At 38.0% G+C, this 18,428-nt stretch overlaps 4 protein-coding genes across 7 annotated transcripts; 3 read left to right on the forward strand and 1 right to left on the reverse strand.

Moving 5' to 3' along the window:
- Positions 1–655: 655 nt before the first annotated feature.
- Positions 656–7,645, forward strand: LOC120002094. Of its 3 annotated transcripts, none has more exons than XM_038850682.1 (8): positions 656–873; positions 1,299–1,836; positions 2,009–2,163; positions 2,490–2,585; positions 3,242–3,498; positions 3,706–3,926; positions 4,067–4,443; positions 7,529–7,645. In XM_038850682.1, exons 2-7 carry the CDS (start codon positions 1,483–1,485, stop codon positions 4,430–4,432), a joined length of 1,449 nt encoding a protein of 482 aa, XP_038706610.1. In that variant the 5' UTR covers positions 656–873; positions 1,299–1,482; the 3' UTR covers positions 4,433–4,443; positions 7,529–7,645. The 3 variants fall into 3 exon arrangements, with proteins under 3 accessions (XP_038706610.1, XP_038706609.1, XP_038706607.1); XM_038850681.1 differs by lacking the exon at positions 7,529–7,645 and adding an exon at positions 4,569–4,902; XM_038850679.1 differs by lacking the exon at positions 7,529–7,645 and having other exon boundaries at positions 4,067–4,565.
- Positions 6,581–11,736, forward strand: LOC120002095 (UDP-glucuronic acid decarboxylase 6-like). The gene is made up of 13 exons (XM_038850683.1): positions 6,581–7,163; positions 7,529–7,645; positions 7,811–7,897; positions 8,070–8,157; positions 8,661–8,752; positions 9,377–9,441; positions 9,523–9,611; positions 10,178–10,255; positions 10,346–10,439; positions 10,669–10,735; positions 10,890–10,953; positions 11,105–11,145; positions 11,292–11,736. The coding sequence occupies exons 2-13, from the start codon at positions 7,559–7,561 to the stop codon at positions 11,475–11,477; spliced, it is 1,038 nt and encodes a 345-aa protein (XP_038706611.1). The 5' UTR covers positions 6,581–7,163; positions 7,529–7,558; the 3' UTR covers positions 11,478–11,736.
- A 626-nt stretch (positions 11,737–12,362) lies between these two features.
- Positions 12,363–14,853, reverse strand: LOC120001605. Of its 2 annotated transcripts, XR_005469005.1 has the most exons (3): positions 14,616–14,739; positions 14,455–14,497; positions 12,363–12,671 (listed from the first exon to the last, which is right to left on the reverse strand). XR_005469005.1 is itself a non-coding variant. In XM_038849987.1 (2 exons), exons 1-2 carry the CDS (start codon positions 14,734–14,736, stop codon positions 14,451–14,453), a joined length of 168 nt encoding a protein of 55 aa, XP_038705915.1. In that variant the 5' UTR covers positions 14,737–14,853. The 2 variants fall into 2 exon arrangements, 1 of the variants encoding a protein (XP_038705915.1); XM_038849987.1 differs by lacking the exon at positions 12,363–12,671 and having other exon boundaries at positions 14,451–14,497; positions 14,616–14,853.
- A 2,368-nt stretch (positions 14,854–17,221) lies between these two features.
- LOC120001606 (histone H4) lies at positions 17,222–17,774 on the forward strand. The gene has a single exon (XM_038849988.1). It carries the CDS (start codon positions 17,301–17,303, stop codon positions 17,610–17,612), a length of 312 nt encoding a protein of 103 aa, XP_038705916.1. The 5' UTR covers positions 17,222–17,300; the 3' UTR covers positions 17,613–17,774.
- Positions 17,775–18,428: the final 654 nt, after the last annotated feature.

Genomic DNA, 18,428 nt, shown 5'->3' on the forward strand with positions numbered 1-18,428 from the left:
GAGGTGAAAATGTTGATGTTGAAGGTGATGAGTCTGATAGGGCACAGAGTTCCTATATTGATTAATCTGATCCTGGCAGCTACATTGATGGCACAGATGAGGACCCTGAAGTGAGGGATGATGTTGTTAGGAGAAAAAGTAGATTTCCTCCATTCAAAAAGCAAAAAGGTATACATATATTTGAGTTGAGAATATTGTTCGATAGTAATGATGAATTTAAAGATGGTATACTCATAGGTGACTCGTCATTTGCAATTATTTTTTTTAATGCCACGTCATTAGTTGAAAAATAAAGAAAAAATCACTTAAATGTCAAATAAGCAGATTTTAATATAATCTTAACAGAAGGATTAACGTTTTTTTTTTTATAAATATGAGTGTTTTTTTATCCAAAACAAAGTTAAGGGGTTTTTTTTAACCAAAAAACAATGTAGAGCGGTCATTTTCATATTTCTCCCTTCATTTTATTAGATGAAAAAGTTTTTTTTAGGGGGAAAAATGTCAGTGATTTCGAAGCTTGACAATCAGGTCCTACCTAGCTGGCAACCGTACACGTGTCGAGACAGCCGATCTGCCAGTGGCGCAAAGTTGCCTCCAGGGCCCTACTTCGCGTACCTACTTCGTTTTTCAAGCGTTTATTCATGCGTTTATTCATGTTGATGCCTGTTTAGAAGAACCGGAATATACCTCATCAGAAAGTTCCTTTCAAATTTTCTCGCAAACCGATTTTCCGGATAGTTCAAACGACAAGATCAGAACGCCAAATCTGACCAATTGCGACTCAATAGTAGAGAAGGTTTTGCCACTACCTACTTAGATGTAGGATCCAGAAAAATTTTGCAGGTCCTCTCTGAGTGCTGCGGAGATCTTGAGGTTGAGAAATTCTTTCTTCTTGTTTCTTTCAATTGATCTTTCCATTTAGTATTTGATATTATTTCTCAATAGATTTCTTGCTAGAAGTAGCTTTATTTGTATGCCATAACTGATCTACCTGCTGTTTGTGGTTCGTTATACTTTAAACGTCTTGTTGCTTTGATTTCGTGACGATTAATGCGTGATTCTAACAATTCACAGTTGTCTTATTGTTTAGAGCTACAGAATTTAAGCGGACGAAATCATTTTTTCTATTTGGTTGTTTGCTTGTAGTTTCTTTGGCATTTTAGAAGCTTACAAGTACAGGGATTATAAAGCAGAGAAAATAGAAAGTCAACTCTCGGAGCTGTTGTATATCTTTATCATATTCAATAATCTCAATTTGTTTACGATCATATACTGATGGTCATTAACTTTACTTGCAGGATGATATATGTATTTTTCCACTTATAATTGAAAGCTAAAAAGTTACCATTCAAGATGGCAGTTACATGATCTCCTAGTTTATTCTTCGTTTAACGAGGTCTATTGGCTACTCACGTTAGTCTTATTGAAGTAATTTGAGGTGTGATGCAACTCTGAATTTTGATCCTTTTCATATCATTTGATATGGGAGACCCGCTGCGTGCATCTGGTCCTAGTTGGAACTCTAAGCTGAGCAGCGTTACTTCTAGGAAGGAGGTTTTAAATCGAAGTTTAGTTGCCTCTACTCCTAAAGGTTTATCAGGAAGAGCTTCTAGGCACATAGCTTCCCTGCGCCAAGGAAGAACAGGTTGGGGGGCAGCTGCTGACATAGCAGTATTTTTACTCAAAGTTGCTGCATTAGAGACAGTGCGACGGGTTTCAAGGTCTACGTGTCCCTTTGTATGGAGCAGCATTCAGGCTTTGCAAGTTCTTTGCTATCCGCCATTTAAGTGGATTCAGAGATGGGCTCCATTCAAGGGGTTGATTGGAAGAATACAGGTTGTTGAAAATTTTATGAATTTGAAACTTCATCATATCATATTATTCACCAGAAAACACATAAATACATTCATCTTTCATGGTATTTTCACCAGCTACATGATGATGTCAGAAACATCAAGTCCTAATTATCTGCCTACCTTGTTGAAATCCATAAGCTATTTTGTCTCAGATTTTTTCAAGACCATTGTTAGTTATATCAATAGCAACGGCTTTTTCTGATCAATCTGCCTGCAACGTTGAAACATCAAATGGTAGTGATAGTTCTCATGCTCATTCAGAAACAGGTGCTGAGCCACCCCAAGTGCCGTCTATGCTGGACACCAGGTACATAGTCATTAAAATTCTTGGGATTGGTCTTTCTGTTCTGTAGTTTCATGACAAACAATTAGATTTTAGAATTATATGGCTTGTAATTTACTTAGAGTCACTAGAAGTTCACTCTTGTAAACTTAAACTTTCTTGCACGTTTTGAAAATTGACATATAGAGTCGTGGAATTTAAAACTCATAAAAGATGTGATGTGCACAATGGGAATGAGAAGTTGGAGCTGGCTGGTCGTAAATGAAAATCAATCCCTCTCTGAATTTTATAGTACCTTGCAGGACCTGGTAAAGGATGTTCAGTAATTGTTGATTTCATGTTATCTGCAGAAGTCCTGATGCTGCTCTTGAACGTCCTGCATCTGAAACTTGGATGATACAACTCCATAAGGATCTTAAAAGTCAAGGAATCAGTTTACCTGAAAGGTGATTCTTCATTTTTACATCAAATCCACAGTTCCCGTGCTATAGCTTCCTTTTATCTTTGTGGTCCAATTATGTTCGATAATGTAGACAATGGGCATGGTCCACATTTCATCCACATAAGCATTAGGGATAGGCCATTTTAGTGGTTTAAACCCTCTACACCATTATTTTACTGTGATGATTTTAGTGTCCTGAAGGAGGAATCACATTTACACCATATGGGTTAAGGCTGCGTTCATTTTCCTTCTCCAAATTTCACAATGGTGCAAACATTGTGGATCATGTAAGATTTGTTTATGTACCGACTCCTGTATCTTAAAAATAATCATAAACTTATATATTAAGGCTGTGATGAACATGGAGTCCCTTTCTGCATCTCTTCAGCTAAGTTACTTTATACTATAAAGATTTAGTATGCAAAGGAGTGAAAACAAACTTATGGTGTCTCGCTAATTTCTCTGATTTGTCAGTTATCAATAAATTCCTCTTATGGATTATCTCTGATCCTTTTTTGGGGTGTTTATTCTCCAATGAACTCAACTCAATACTGGTCTGGGAAGTCACTGCATCTTTACTCTGTAGTTATCATATTCACTTCTGATGTCTTTCCTGAGCCTCTTGTTGCAGCAGTGAATGACATTGTAATGTTCATGCAGAATTGATGAGGATGAGCTTGTTCGATTCCATAAAGCTGCAAATGGAGACTATTCGGTATTACTAGCAGCAATTAAAAAGACTATTCGTTGGAGACAGACTTACCAAATTCTTTCAGAACAAGAGCTTGAGACATGGTCAAATATGATCTTCTGGCATGGAGTTGATTTGATTCAACGACCTTGCCTCATAGTACGGCTTGGACTAGCTTGCTCGCGCTTGCCATCTCATGACAGACCTCGCTTTGCTCAAGCAGTCAGTATGTTTCTTTTGCTTTTACAATAAATAATTTGGGCTTCTTGTCCCTTGTGTTGGTGTCATTTGAATCATATGGCTTTATCAGTTGTAAATGAGCCGCTTGTGCTTTGAGGGGAAAATGGATTTGACTTTCCTCTAAATCTAACATTTGTGTCAGTGTCTCCGAGTCACCGTAGACCAACACACTAAAGGATATTTGTAACTGTAGTATCTCAGGTGGAGCATGGAGTCCTGCATTTAGTCAATCTAGATAATCCTCACATTACAGTTCTGGTGGATTGTGAAGGATTATCTCCTTTGAGAATCCCCATGCAAATGATGAGATCCTGTTCTTCCCTTCTGCAGCACCACTTTCCAAATCGTCTTGGGTATTTATTTGTTATACGGCTTCCTCCAATGGTTCAAGTTATTGCTCAAACCTTTTTTCAAGTAAGTTTAGGTTTATCTGGCCTTCCTGCTACCCATTCTCCATTTTTCTTGTCTTACATTTGTTTCATATGAAATCTGCCTGTGGTTATACTTCTGGCCCTGTCTAAGGAATGTCCACTCATCTCTGTTTTTTTTCCCAGAGTTTGAAGCCCACCACTCGTAAGAAGTTGAAAATTGAAGGGGATATATACCACAGGGTTCTTTCTGAGTATCTTCCAACACTGCCTTCATATCTAGGTGGCAATTGCATTTGTTTGAGATGTTCAGACATTCGCTTACGTGGTATGCAGCAGCCACACACAAATGAGAGGAACGGAATAGAGTCGGATGCTTATCTTAGTGATGATGAAGATTTGCAATCACCACATCTGTTTTATGAGCCCGATATCCCGACAGTTAGCAACTTTGACTGCGTATTCAGGACTGCTGTAATAGGCATTCTCATGATGTGGGTTTTTATTGCTTTAATTTCAGGGCTAAACGATCCTGAAAGCCGTCCTTTCTAAGTCATATTGAGGTAAGGGGAACAACCTTTTCATTTCCCTTGATGTTATATTTCTCGAAGTAGCCTTAATGAATATTTATACCATCTGTCTATGATAAGCCATCAATCCTTAATATAAATAACAAACTTGTTTTCAGAGGTTCAGTGGAAATGTAGGGCAAAGCCACTTCAATTCTTTTACAATCAATTTGGGCACCAGTAATTGGCCTAGTCTTGGTGTTTTTGAAAATGGAAGACAAAGTGCTTTTTACTCCTTTTGCACCTTCTGGTTCTGGATTAATTTGCCTGATTTGGCTTATCGGCTAAGTTGGTAGCCATGATTTGATGAAGCTTAATTAGTTGTTTATCAAGCCAGTCAACGGAGGCTTATGCCCCGAAACCCCGAACCCCAATGGACGTCCGTTTTCATGTCAATGATGTTTGTATTTATGGTCTTGCGTTTCCTAATCAGGAGTCTCTGCTTTTTCTTGTTAACGTGCTTTCAGCCTCCATTTCTTAGCAAAGTAAGAAACATCTACCGGTTTTGCTCTCTTGAAATGTGCAGCAATTCGAGGTTGCTAATTGAATTGAAACCCATTAACCAATAGCGTCTCTTAAAATTTATAAACCAGAGCATAAGGGCCTCTGTTGCCCACTCACCAAATGACCAAAAAAAGAAAACAACTCTGCTATCACATGAAGTTTCTCCACTAACTCTTTACAATGCCAGAAACCACACCCATTGAACATAGCAGAACTGAAACCTTATGGCACACCTACCTTGTCTCCGCATTCTGCACAGCACTAGCGTGCACCATCGTCAGCTGTGCAACCGCTCCGACTCTCCCATTCTTCGACGCCAAATAGCGTCCCTGCATTTTCATACGTGACTGTAATTCTTGAGCCTTTGGTTAATTGGGCCGGGTCGGTTAACAAGTGGAACTACAGCCCTTGCAATGGCACTTGCTGCATCTGTAGTGGCAGTGTGGCACTTCCCGATGGAACTCGCTTGATTGCAAAGGGGATTGCATTGGGACAGCTTGTTGTAACTTACGTGATTGGTTTTATTGATGGTGCGTGTAGGAGCAGATTTCTACAATAGTTGAAAGGTCTATCATTCTTCCTGTGGGGTCCGTTTGCAGCCTTGGATCCTGCAAGTTTCACAACAAAGCAAACCGTGAAGACTCCTTAACCAGCTTGGGGGGTGCCGGTCGTGAAGGCTCCGACGATCAAGTTAGTACTTGTCGGAGATGGAAGACCAGCTATAGTCTTAGGTGTTTTGTCTGAATAGGTCTTTTTCTGGAGTTGGTAGCAAGTGTTTTTGTTGTGTTGTCTCATTTGTTTTTGGAAATCGTTTTTTATCCCCCACATATGAAAAGAGGGGGGTCTTAATAGAGAACGAGGATCGACCTCGAGAATTGTGTATTCATCCCAATTATATTATTGGACCAAATTGTATGAAGGAAGTGTATAAAAAGTCTACTATCCCGGTTGTGTCAGGGTAAGCGGTAAAGTGACAATATGTCATAATTAAGACATGTGTCGATGATAGTATGGAAGTTTTGTAGGCGGTATTTAATGAATAGATACGTATATGAAAGAAAACCATACCTAAGGATGTGAGCCAGCCACACCTGTAAATATCGGCTGTAGATTAGACTGACAAAAACTGCTTTATGAGTGAGGTAGTCCGAGTAATGGCGCTTATAGGTGGCGACGCCATTACTATGTTCTGGCGACTGTACTGGGTCGCCAACACCTGCGGATGCTTTGACACCTAGTTCCATCATGCTAAGGAATGATCATAATAAAGTAACCAGTCTATAAAGCTATAAAGATCCTATAGATAAGTGTCAGAGAATATGACAATTTTGGTGTCAGAACATTGTTTATACTACGTAGCAAATAATGTTATCCTCACTTATTATGGACCCAAAGATTGGCTTTTAGGTTCGGGCCTAACTGTGATAGTTAACCTGGGGGCCTAGACAATCCAGCTCATCTTGTCGATGTGAGACCAGGTGGGGCCATACCATTTTTTGCACCTACAGTGCGCACATTGAGGCTGTTATGCATCCCGCGCATGTAGCGGCTGGTAGTGGTATTGGAGTCATGGCTTGTGTACTTGGTTTGGTGTTTCCCAATCTGAGGTTGGCTTGTCGGGAGGTATGTACATACCCAGTAGCGTCTCTACACCATTCAAATAACCCCAACAACGAATGAAGATCTGCTCCCTTTGTTCTTCCTATTTTGCTTAGAACTCCTTCATAGCAAATCATTGGCTGTACTAAAGGTGAAATGGTTTCTTTAAATCCACTTTGGCAATCAAATTAAGCAGCAAGAGCTTTAAATGCTACAAACATTTTCTTGTGCGCAGAGCATGCATATGTGATTTCGTTAACATTCTGATAAAAATTACTTCATATATGATTTGTGATTTCATACGCTTTAATCGCAAGACTGCAAGAGATTATACGCGTGTCAGCACTCGATACGTACTCGCACAAAAGACAAAATCATGCGAGGGCATCCATTATATGATGTCTTGTTTAGCGAGGAACTCAAGTCCTATACGCCAGAACCCTTTCGGTCTTGTAGACGGACTTGGAGTTTGATTCCTTAGCATCTTTCGTAGAATCCAAACATTCCTCAGCCCACAAATAAGATCAACCCTAATTGATCAAAATATTCCCCATTTGTTTGTTAATCTCAATCCCACTTGTTAAAGCCATAGATTTCTCACTTTAATTAAGGTAATTGAGATTTAAAATCCCAAATTTTTGTCAATTTTGATTCTGTTGCGTTTTGCGAGCTGTAGTTTGGTGTGGTTTCAGTTATGGAGGAGCTATCATCACAAGAAACCACACCAGCTTTTCGTGATTTTTAAGTTTCCAATTTTTATTTAATTTATTTCTTTAATAATTCGATGTCTGGTGAAAGAAATTTCACCCTCCGATCTCTATATTTCGTAAATAGAAAGAGTCATTAGGACTTGGGTCACTTTCCTCTGTAGCTCACGAGCAGGTCTTTCTCCTGCCTCTGTTTCTCCGATCTGTAAGTCAACTTCTTTAAATTGAATTGTATGTATATTGTTTGTTTGGTCTTTGGAGTTCTGTAGGCGTTGAATTTTGCGGAGGAGATCTGAGCAATGGCGTGCAATTCATCTAACGGAGAGCAGCAGACAACTAAGTCACCTCCATTGCCATCTCCATTGCGTTTTTCCAAGTTCTTTCAGGTGAAGATTAGATCTTTTACAAGTTCTGCATTACCTTTGATACGTTGCAAGATCCCTTCTTACCTGCCTTTTCTTTGATCAATTACTTGGATGGATGTTGTCTTTGTTTAGAATATATGCTATTGTTCTGCTCTTCAATAATATCTTTGAGTGCTGATTGGGCAGTCCAACATGAGAATTTTGGTTACTGGTGGAGCGGGATTCATAGGCTCACATCTAGTTGACAAATTGATGGAAAATGAGAAAAATGAGGTCAGCTATATTTTCATTATATTTGGTATTCTTACAAGTTGTACGTGATTTCCCATTCCCTACATTGTGCATTGGCTGAAATGGCAGACAGCTATTTTTCCGTTCAGAAGATTAAAAGCATATTAGATCACTGTGTGTCACAGCCGTTCATATATTTGATGCATTTTCTCAGGTAATTGTTGCTGATAACTACTTCACTGGATCAAAGGATAATCTGAGAAAATGGATTGGTCATCCAAGATTTGAGCTTATCCGTCATGGTATACTTCTGTTTTCTAGCTATAACTGTTCCACATGGTCCTAAGTCGTTGCGTTATGGAAGCCATTTCGGTTTTTTCGACCATTTATGCTTTGTAGTTTCACTAAGGGTGGAGGATTCTAGGTTTCTTAAGTTATGTGGTTATGTAGAATGGCAAAAAGGAATTCTACTTAATCCCAGTGCAGATAAAAAAGTAAATCTATTAGCTGGTGAAAATATATGGATGAACAGTACCATGAAATTAACTTGTCTTGGACCTCTTGGTAATAGCGCCAGATGCTAACTAGATATTAATTAGTTGAGTTAGAAAATTTGCAATTAAAAAACACAGTGCATATAGCTTCATGTTGGAATAGCAATGTGACGAAATTATTTGACTATGTATCATAGGAGTTTCATATGAGCCTGACTCATAGCCATTACCATTAAAATTTCTATTATGTATCATTTTGTTCGCAATATCATCTTGTTTATTTGATGAATTGTTTATGTTTTTTCTTCTAGATGTCACTGAGCCATTGCTGATAGAAGTTGATCAGATTTACCATCTTGCATGCCCAGCTTCTCCCATTTTCTATAAATACAATCCTGTGAAGGTTTGTATGCTTGCCTATCTAACGTTTACAATTCAACTTATATCTCAGGTTGTGTTATATTTACTTGCCAGGTAGCATGTTCTTGCTAAGTACGAATGAAAGTGCTTACATACGTGTGTTTATATGCATATGTTAATGTAATTGGAAATACCTGTTGGTAGTTGTTGTTTCGGTAGGTTTCACATCCAAAAGTTCTATCCATATTATCACTGTGAGTTATTATGAAAGAGGAGGCATCATCTTTGTCTGCAATACTTATCCATTGCATTGATAATAATTGGTTGTCATGTAGTTTCAATTTCGATGGTGCATGATGCCCAATAGAATTTATACAATTTTCAGTCGTCACCTACTTTCAATTGATACCAACTGCTATTTTATTACGAGGACATAAAGAGCCAATACTAGAGTCATGATTCAAATATGGCATTCATACATTTCTTGCATTTTCCTAGACATTTAATGTTTAATCACTTAATGTTGTTGTAAGAGTGATTGGAAAAGTCATAGACGAGTGTATCTGCATTATAGCTTGTGTTTTTGGAAAAAAAATTTGTTCTCTCAGTGGACCATGTGTTGGACCTAAATCAACATCTAAGTCTTTGGCGTATAACATTTTAACAGACAATAAAGACAAATGTAATTGGCACGCTGAACATGTTAGGCCTTGCCAAGCGAGTTGGAGCAAGGTAAGGGGATTTGGTTTTCTGTTTATTAATTTTTTTTGCTGTCATACAATTGCTTAACTCATAATGATAACTGTTCAACAGGATTCTGCTGACATCAACTTCAGAGGTATATGGAGATCCTCTTGTGCATCCTCAACCTGAGAGTTACTGGGGAAATGTCAACCCAATTGGTACATTTGTCTCTCAGATGATAGCTTTGTCGTATGAAACTTTGCTGATCCGAACATATTTATCTTTGGTTTGATTGGACCAAGTGGATCGATATTTTTAAGGAGAAATTAGTACTTATTATTTTTATATTTTTCTTGAGGAACTTGATAATCATAATTTATTCAATTTGCCCGCACCAATAGAGAATTCAGTATCAGGTCATACAAAAAATGGTTCACATGAATCGTTCATGCTAGTTAGGTGTCATGGAGAGATTACATAAGGCAAACAAAATAAAAAGTTATGTAACATGAATAGTTCATGCCAGGCACATCTCGCCTGTTGATATCCAGTCCTTGGTATCACATACCAACTTTTATGTTTGTGGTGGCTTTCATATACATAAAATATCAACGGTTCCCCCATTTCCCTGCATCCCAATTAGCTAGAGCTATAGGGTTAGCTTTTACCGAATAAATCCTATGTTAATAAAAGTCATGTAGATGTAACTTCCCTTGTACAAATTTTTTTCTCTAAGATAAAGGAAAACTCATCTCCATTATTCTTTGTCCTGTTACTCCTGTAGGGGTCCGTAGCTGCTATGATGAAGGGAAGCGTGTGGCTGAGACTTTGATGTTTGATTATCATAGACAGCATGGGATAGGTAATTCTAGCTTCTTACCTTACCATGTAACAAAGTGTTTCAGATGATTTTCCTGAAACTTATCTTTTCTTTTTATCTTTTTTTTAATAGAAATACGCATTGCTAGAATCTTTAATACTTATGGACCAAGAATGAACATTGACGATGGGCGTGTTGTCAGCAATTTCATAGCTCAAGCGCTTCGGTAAGCTCCTGTACTGTTTCATGTTTTTTATTGTTGTTCCATATTATTATTCCCTCTGTTTCTACTTAGTCGCCTTCTTTTCTGCTTCATGTGTGATGCATTGCAAAAAAAACCTGAATGTTCTACTATGTTTGGCCATAGAACCATTTATCTGTATTAGCTTTTCTTGTTTATTTTAATTCTGATGTTAATGCTTTGGTTGTGAATTTTGCTTCTATGTGCTTTGCAGTGGTGAACCATTGACAGTCCAAAAACCCGGAACACAAACTCGCAGTTTTTGTTATGTTTCTGACATGGTATGACAGACTTATGACTCCATTCATCTTTTGATGCCATTGGCCCATTATATATTCAATCAGTGAGAGACATGGTATGACAGACTTATGACTCCATTGGCCCATTATATATTCAATCAGTGAGTAATTGAATAATTATTTGTAAATGTTTTAGGTTGACGGCCTCATCCGACTCATGGAAGGAGAGAACACTGGCCCGATCAACATTGGAAATCCAGGTTATTTTGTTAACTGTGTTATGCAGACTAAGAAGACTACTAGACTAGTGCTTAGATTCAGATCTCTGTTCCTTCTTCTCTTCTTCTTCCTCGTTCACATTTTTCTCAAGCGGTTGCTTACTGAGGTGGGGTATCATACTAATATGTGCAGGTGAATTTACTATGCTGGAACTTGCTGAGACAGTGAAGGAGGTTAGTGTGTGTGTGTCTTTTTTCTTTTTCTTTTTTTGCATCAGTGTCATAACACACCTGCAAATATATGATTTCTTCTGATTCTTATGTATTGCTTCATTTTGAGTTTATTAGAAAATTAAATGTTCAATTTTCTGCTTGTGTAGCTGATTAGTCCTGACGTGGCGATAAATCTGGTGGAGAATACTCCGGATGATCCTCGACAGAGGAAACCTGACATCACAAAGGCAAAAGAGTTGCTTGGATGGGAGCCAAAGGTCAAGCTGCAGGATGGACTTCCCCTAATGGAGGAGGATTTCCGCTTGAGGCTTGGAGTCGCCAAAAAGAAATGAATAAAAGCTGCTATTGATGGGTTGGATGAGTGGGACCTTGAGTTGCCAAATTCTATATAGAAAAATAAGCGGTTGTGTGTATTATATTTTTTTATCCACTTTTTCATTTTCTTAATTATGGATGTTGAGAACTTTGAACACTCCCAAAGTTCGGCATTCAATGGTGTCATAAATAGTTGTGCTGGATACTGGGTGTTAAAGTACCCAGAATTTTGTTTTCATGATAATATAAATGCATTTAGCTCTATGCAATTTTACACTTGTGTTCTTTCAGCCTAGAAGATACCAACGAATAAAATCAGCTTGTTAAAATAGTAAAATTGGGCCTTTATATGGATGGATCCTTGAGATTCTTGATGTAAAAATGGTAGGAGGTTTTGGGAGAAGATTATATATCCTGATTACAGGCAAATAACTAAATGAACGTTCAATGTTGTAGGGTTACACCGCCTGTGAAGTAGACGGTCCCCCAATTAATAGCTGAAATTCACTCCGTTTGGATCCTCAGTTTTGTCTCCAGCCATCGTTTTCAAAGTTTAATTGAAAGATCTTTATCAGCTAAGCTTGAATGTGATGATTTCACCTATACTCGAACTAATATCCAATTTCGGCTTTAATTTTATGTTCGAGCTCACTTCAAAAATTAACATTCAAGAACGAAAGTGAAGCCTAACGTATCATTAGACTAATCTGAAGATTCTCAACTTGGTGCTGTTTTTAGAGCATCATGGTTTCACCATGACTGCTGAATTTGATCAAAAGTGGCCTTGCCTAAGTCGGTTTTCATGCAAGGAGCCAATGCCAACCAGTGAATAAGCGAACTAGCATAAGAGGAGCATCTTACACTTGCCAGAATCTGAGAGCCACACGAGTTACATTTATGGATGAAAGAAAAAGATTTTGAACTCAATGAGATTCCATCGCAAACATTTCAAACTGGCCATAAAGGTTTAGCAGTAAACAAAGAAAAGTGAAACTCCCAAACTGATCCCCAGATACAAAACTACATATCAAGCCACAGTTCAAAGCATTCTTGTTTTTCTGTTTTCAAAGATGATCAGTTCAACCAGAAAGGGGGAAAAAAGAACCATTTAGTAATGGTGCTATGCATTATTCAAGTCAAAATAACAGCTGAATTGAAAGATCGCAATATGTCTCCATGTCTCCAGATCATACTGGCCTTTCAGAAATCACCTGCAGAACACACAAGGCATTAGCAAATACCATACATCAATCTATTCAAAAAATAACTAATTATACAGCACGGGACTTAAGGGTGGTGGAAGGATAACGATCGATAGCATAACTTTTAAAATCATCGAAATATGAACTTTGCTTGTTGTTTAGAAGGTTACTGATAAGTCACAGCAAAAATATATAAGAGGACTAAACCCAAAACAGAGAGGTAAAAGTAGCAGGCCCTCACAGCTATGACTTTCAAATATTAGCCATATGTAATTATGTATAACTCTCATCTAGAAATTAATTAAAGAAATGGAGCAATCTTGGGCCTAAAGCTCCTGCATTGCAGGGTATCAGGGGGACAAATGCCTGAACTCTTATTGCACAGAGGTTTCCACAATTTAACCTCATGACCTCAAGGCAGCACTGCAACGACATTGCAACCTAAGCAAGACAAGGCACGCCCTCTTAAACGGAAATCAAAACTGGCCCTATTTCAATGAAAACTGAAAACAAAAAGTTAACATCGCAAACCCATCAAATGTGTTGCCACAAATACGAATTATATTAACTTTCTATACCATATCCTCTTCGTAGTGTGAATAAATAAGAAGTTCAACCAACATAATAAGCTTCGTGTTATCATATCATACTAGCTTATATGATCTCTGTGATATCAGACCAACAAACTACCCAAAAAAAAAAGGAAAAAGAAGACAAAGACAGAAAGAAGAGAAACAGGAATGCTAATTCTGCGTCACTTATAGGAGTAGGAGTACTTCGCTTGGATAGAAATCTACAATATTCCTTACAAACTAATAGAAAATTTTGTTTTATTATCCCTTTTGGGAATTTCAGAAATCCACAAATTCAGTAACTGACATCAGTTGTAAAGCCTAGACCACTCTCTCATCCACTCTTCTGACCTCAGTTTACATATTACAGTTTACTCCGCTCAGAGCGAAAGTACTCATATTTCCTGTGCATACTACAACAACAACTAGCTTCCTCAGTTAGTATATGTCCCAAGCAAAACAACTAGCTTTCTTCCAATGTATGCCCTACTTAGAAAGTTAAAAGTAAAGATTCATTTGAAGTGGTCAAACTACATTGCTCAAACCATAAGGATTTTTCTAACGCAAAGGCTTTCATAAATGTAGCATGACTAACTGATATCCAATTAATCATGACTGAGAACTAATGCCGACTATGGGTACTTAGCACCATCATCAAGAATTCAAGATAGGTGTCATGGTCCTTAAGCACCTATCAGGTATTTTAGCGAAACTATTGCTCGCTGAAGTTCAAAGCATTAAAAAAAGAGGGAGATGAAAAGGGGAGCATACACGAATCATACTCATTTACCAAGGACTAGCTACAAATCGAAAGGCCACCTAACTCGCAAAAGCTGAAGCACTATCGTTAATAATTTGAAGAGTCAAATGTCATAAACGCCAAGAATCATACTCATTTAGGCTAATTTGACTATCCACCAACCAATTGTAATGAAAAATGCATGAAATACCATCTTACAGGTGGTGAAACCGTAACAAATTCCACGTTCTGTAACATCGTGCATTATTTTTCTGAACTGTAGACGAATCAAATACATACCCCGTCTATTAAATAAAAAATTATCCGATATCATCAGATGCCAACAAGTATATCTGGGAAAGTTTGATTCTTTAACACAATTATATCCAAACAAACAATAGCAAGCATGAGAAAGCTAACATAAAATTGCATCTGTCTTAAGTTCGAGATCGATAATTCAAAGATCCGGGAATTTTTTTACCTCTTGTGCCTCTGAACAAAGGGCGAGTTCTTACGATCTTCCTCTGCAAATTATTTGTGACGGCTCAGTAAGTATAATCATTAGGGTTTCCGACCCAGTAAATAAATCCAAAATAATACAAATACATATATGGAGATGGTGCACAGATCGAGAAATTATACCAGTAAAGCCCATAGATAATTTGGTGATAATGGCACCGGTTACGGCGAAACCGACCAGGAACGGCCAGTTTCGGTGCCACTCTCGCTTGAAGAAAACAGGCCATGGATCGAACTTAGGCATCTTTCTCCTCTGCTGACTCCGCTGTGTCAATGCCTCTCGCTTTCTCTCGGATAGTCCTCCTCTGCTGTGGTGGCTTTAGAGAGGTACCCTTCAGTTACAGCCGTTTGATGGGCGATCTCTCCTTCACGTTGATTAGACGTATCTATTAGTTGAACATCGCGGGCCTTTCGGCCTTTTTTCCCCGTACTCTGTAACAAGAGGTTCCACTTACTCTTGGGCCCAATTTCGGCCCAAAGGCGACAAAAATTGAATATCCACATGAAAAACTTTAGTCACACCTCGGTTTTTATTAAAGACATTCCAATTTAAGTTGACCATCCCTTATAAAAATCAATTGACTGGGTATCTTTAGTAAAAACCGGGGTATGATTAAAGGTTTCCTATCCACATTCATTTTATATGTACTCTGGTGTTAGCAAACCCATCTAAAATTATTTGAAATCAAAACGGATGATGATGTCAAACAAGGCTCAGTCAGCCTTGTTGAGATTGTCAAGTTTGTCAATGACAAAAGGTTTTATGCTTGGAGATTTGAGTTTGGCGTGTCACTGATATTTTTTATAACCGATAATAATATTATACAAATTTATTGTTTGGACATCGTATATGAGCATAAATTCAAACCGTAAAATTAACACACACAAATTTTCCGACTCACAACATACTAATTTGGAAAGGAAAAAAAAACTCAATGCATACATGAAAACCGACTTAGCCATAGATGCCTCCCACGGGCTTTGCAAAGTTTTTCATGCAAGCAATTTGATTTGCAGCAACGTCATCATCTTTTTTTTTTTATAGGCAACAATATAACAATAAATTCAAACAAACAAAAACAGTACAAGAAACAAAACAGGGCATCGAAAAAAGATGGCCTGAGAAAATGCAAGAATCAAAACAAAAAAATACAAAATAGTTAAGCATCCACTTGATGTCCATAAACATTTTAAGGGAGGAGAGAGGAGAGCTTCAAGTTGTAAATGATGGGAGATGGCCATGAATAAGTGCAAAATCTGAGACTTCTTGGAGATGCAAAGGAGATAACCATGATTAGGGCATCTAAAATGCAGTTATTTTCGCCATTGCAAGGGATATGAATGTTGGACAAAACGCAGAGCTTTTGGAGCTGGAACACTTTAACTTATGAATCTTCAACTGAAAACTGGGTTGTGGATGTTGAATGACCACTAAAAACTGAGCTGGATTGGAGCAGAATTTCAAATTATGGTCTGTGTATGCTGGATAACACGCTGAGCTTTTTGAGTAGGCACACTTTGTCGTATGAAACTTCAACTTTATTCATTACCTTAACTTTTTTTTTTTTATGGATTGGTTGGGGTCGGTTATATAAATTTATGTATGCAAATTAATGAGAATTCACCCACCATAGATTAAAATGGCAACCTTTGTTCTTCAACCCCTTGTCACTTTTAGTCCATATGTCATGTTTTTGTATGAAACCAACACTTCGATTTATTCCGTACAATCCAAGATTTCTCTATATAAACAAACACACAAACTATATGTTTCTCCTTCTCACGACCAACCCATTTGTGCTTCACACACAAAAATCGCAGACCATATTATCCAAATCCTAACCCATCTCATTTTATTTTTGTCACATATCATGACTTGTTGGATATCCAAATCCATTAATCCAACTCGTTGAAAATAGGGGTGGCAAAAAAATCAGTTACAAGTCGGATAATATCACATGTTCACGAAAAATATTTACATGTTCTGACCCTAATTCTAATTATATTTCGGACGTATTTAATTAATTAAATCCATATTGACTTAAATCCGAATAAGTAAATCAAACTATAACATAATTCGAGTTAGGGTTCGGACAAGATTTATGTGTTTGGACATGGACTCGGTTTTAAACCGAACAAAAATTGTGCTTTGACTCAAATTTTGAAAATATAACTTATGTCAAAACTTGATTTAATTCGATTATCCGAATCGGACAGAGTTTTGTCGTCCTTAATTGACAGGTTAAGTACCTCCTCGGCTCCTCCATAAACTCCAAATCCCCTCCAAGTATGTTTAGAATAAAGTTATTCCCTCAATTTTTTATTTTCAATTTTATTTGGCTGAAGCATTTTAAAGTTGAAAATGCAAAATTCCCGCTTTTTGTTTTTCCTTTTCGAGACCCCGCCCGAAGACGAAGTATTAATCTGAGGATTATCATCTACGAGTCCATTCTGGCCGTGGATTAGACACTTATCGACGGCTCACATCTAATGTTTCTTTATGCGCGGATCGATTCTTTCAACCGTCCAATAGTAATCAATCCAACAGATGATATTCATCCTCGCTTAACAAGTCGAATCTTAACATCACGCGGATTCAGGTTCTTGACCGTTCGATGCAATCTAAATGAACGATCCACATCAAACCCCGCTTCTCTTGAAACGAAAAATCCCTCCGCCTCCGCAGTCCACTCCCCTCTTTAAAAATCCCCAAAATTCTCTGCTCTGCCATCAGACTAGTATTCGTGATTCGTAGCAGCAATTTCTTAGCACAAATTTTCGAGTTAGCCTAAGAAACATTCTGAGAAAATGTCTGGGCGTGGAAAGGGAGGCAAGGGATTGGGTAAGGGAGGAGCCAAGAGGCACCGTAAGGTCCTCAGAGACAACATCCAGGGCATCACCAAACCTGCCATCCGCCGGTTGGCCCGCAGAGGGGGTGTGAAGCGGATCAGTGGTCTGATATATGAGGAAACCAGAGGCGTTCTCAAGATCTTCTTGGAGAACGTCATTCGCGATGCTGTGACATATACTGAGCACGCCAGGAGAAAGACCGTGACTGCCATGGATGTGGTCTATGCTCTGAAAAGGCAAGGAAGGACTCTATATGGATTTGGGGGTTAGGTTGATGTGTTTCTTTCTACACGCGTTATTTTGATATCCGGGTTAGAGATATTGTATTCTAGGGGTTTTTTTTTTCGTTCTGTTTTGATCTACATGGTTCATCTGTATTCCCCAAATTGGCTGTTTCTCTCCGAAGAAATATAATTAAAATTTCATGAATAAGTCGACCATGTTTGATTGCCTTTTAAGTTGATTCCTATTATTATTATTCTTGTTGACTTCAATTTATCTTGATAGGATCAGGAAAAGCAGTTTGAGATTAAATTGTTGTCTGTATTACATTTAGTTGAGTATCATATGCTCACTTGGAAACCTAATGTAAATTCAAACTTGCTGTGAAGAGACCTTTTTTTTCCTGGAACTCTTAATTGCCTGCGCAGTTTCTGCTAGATTGCCGTCAGCAAGGTAAACAAAGCAATGACATCTTGTTGCGACTGGACTTTTTTCTTTGCTTTACAGATTTAGAAATGGGTTTTTTCTTCCAATTTTGTATGAGTAATTGGCCGAAAATCTCCAAAGAACGAGAAAAATCCCGTTAACAGTCAATACTTCTTATGATGAAGAGAAGGAGAAAACAAAAACAAGAACTTTGAAGGACTGCAATATTCAGGTGTGTATCTTCTTCTATTACCAGAACAATCAATTGACATTTTCAAATTCTAATTACAAACTTTTGAAGTTAGAATCTAGTGTGTTCTTGTTTGAACATTTGGTTTCCCACTCGAGGTCTCAGACCCTTTAAGTACTAATCCAATTTGGGTAGGTGGTGGGCTGTATGGGAAGTCTAGGCTCTGTTGTGTAGCTCAAGGCCCTGTG

This window comes from Tripterygium wilfordii, chromosome 7, assembly GCF_013401445.1.
Source record: "Tripterygium wilfordii isolate XIE 37 chromosome 7, ASM1340144v1, whole genome shotgun sequence".
Taxonomy (NCBI): Eukaryota; Viridiplantae; Streptophyta; class Magnoliopsida; order Celastrales; family Celastraceae; genus Tripterygium; species Tripterygium wilfordii.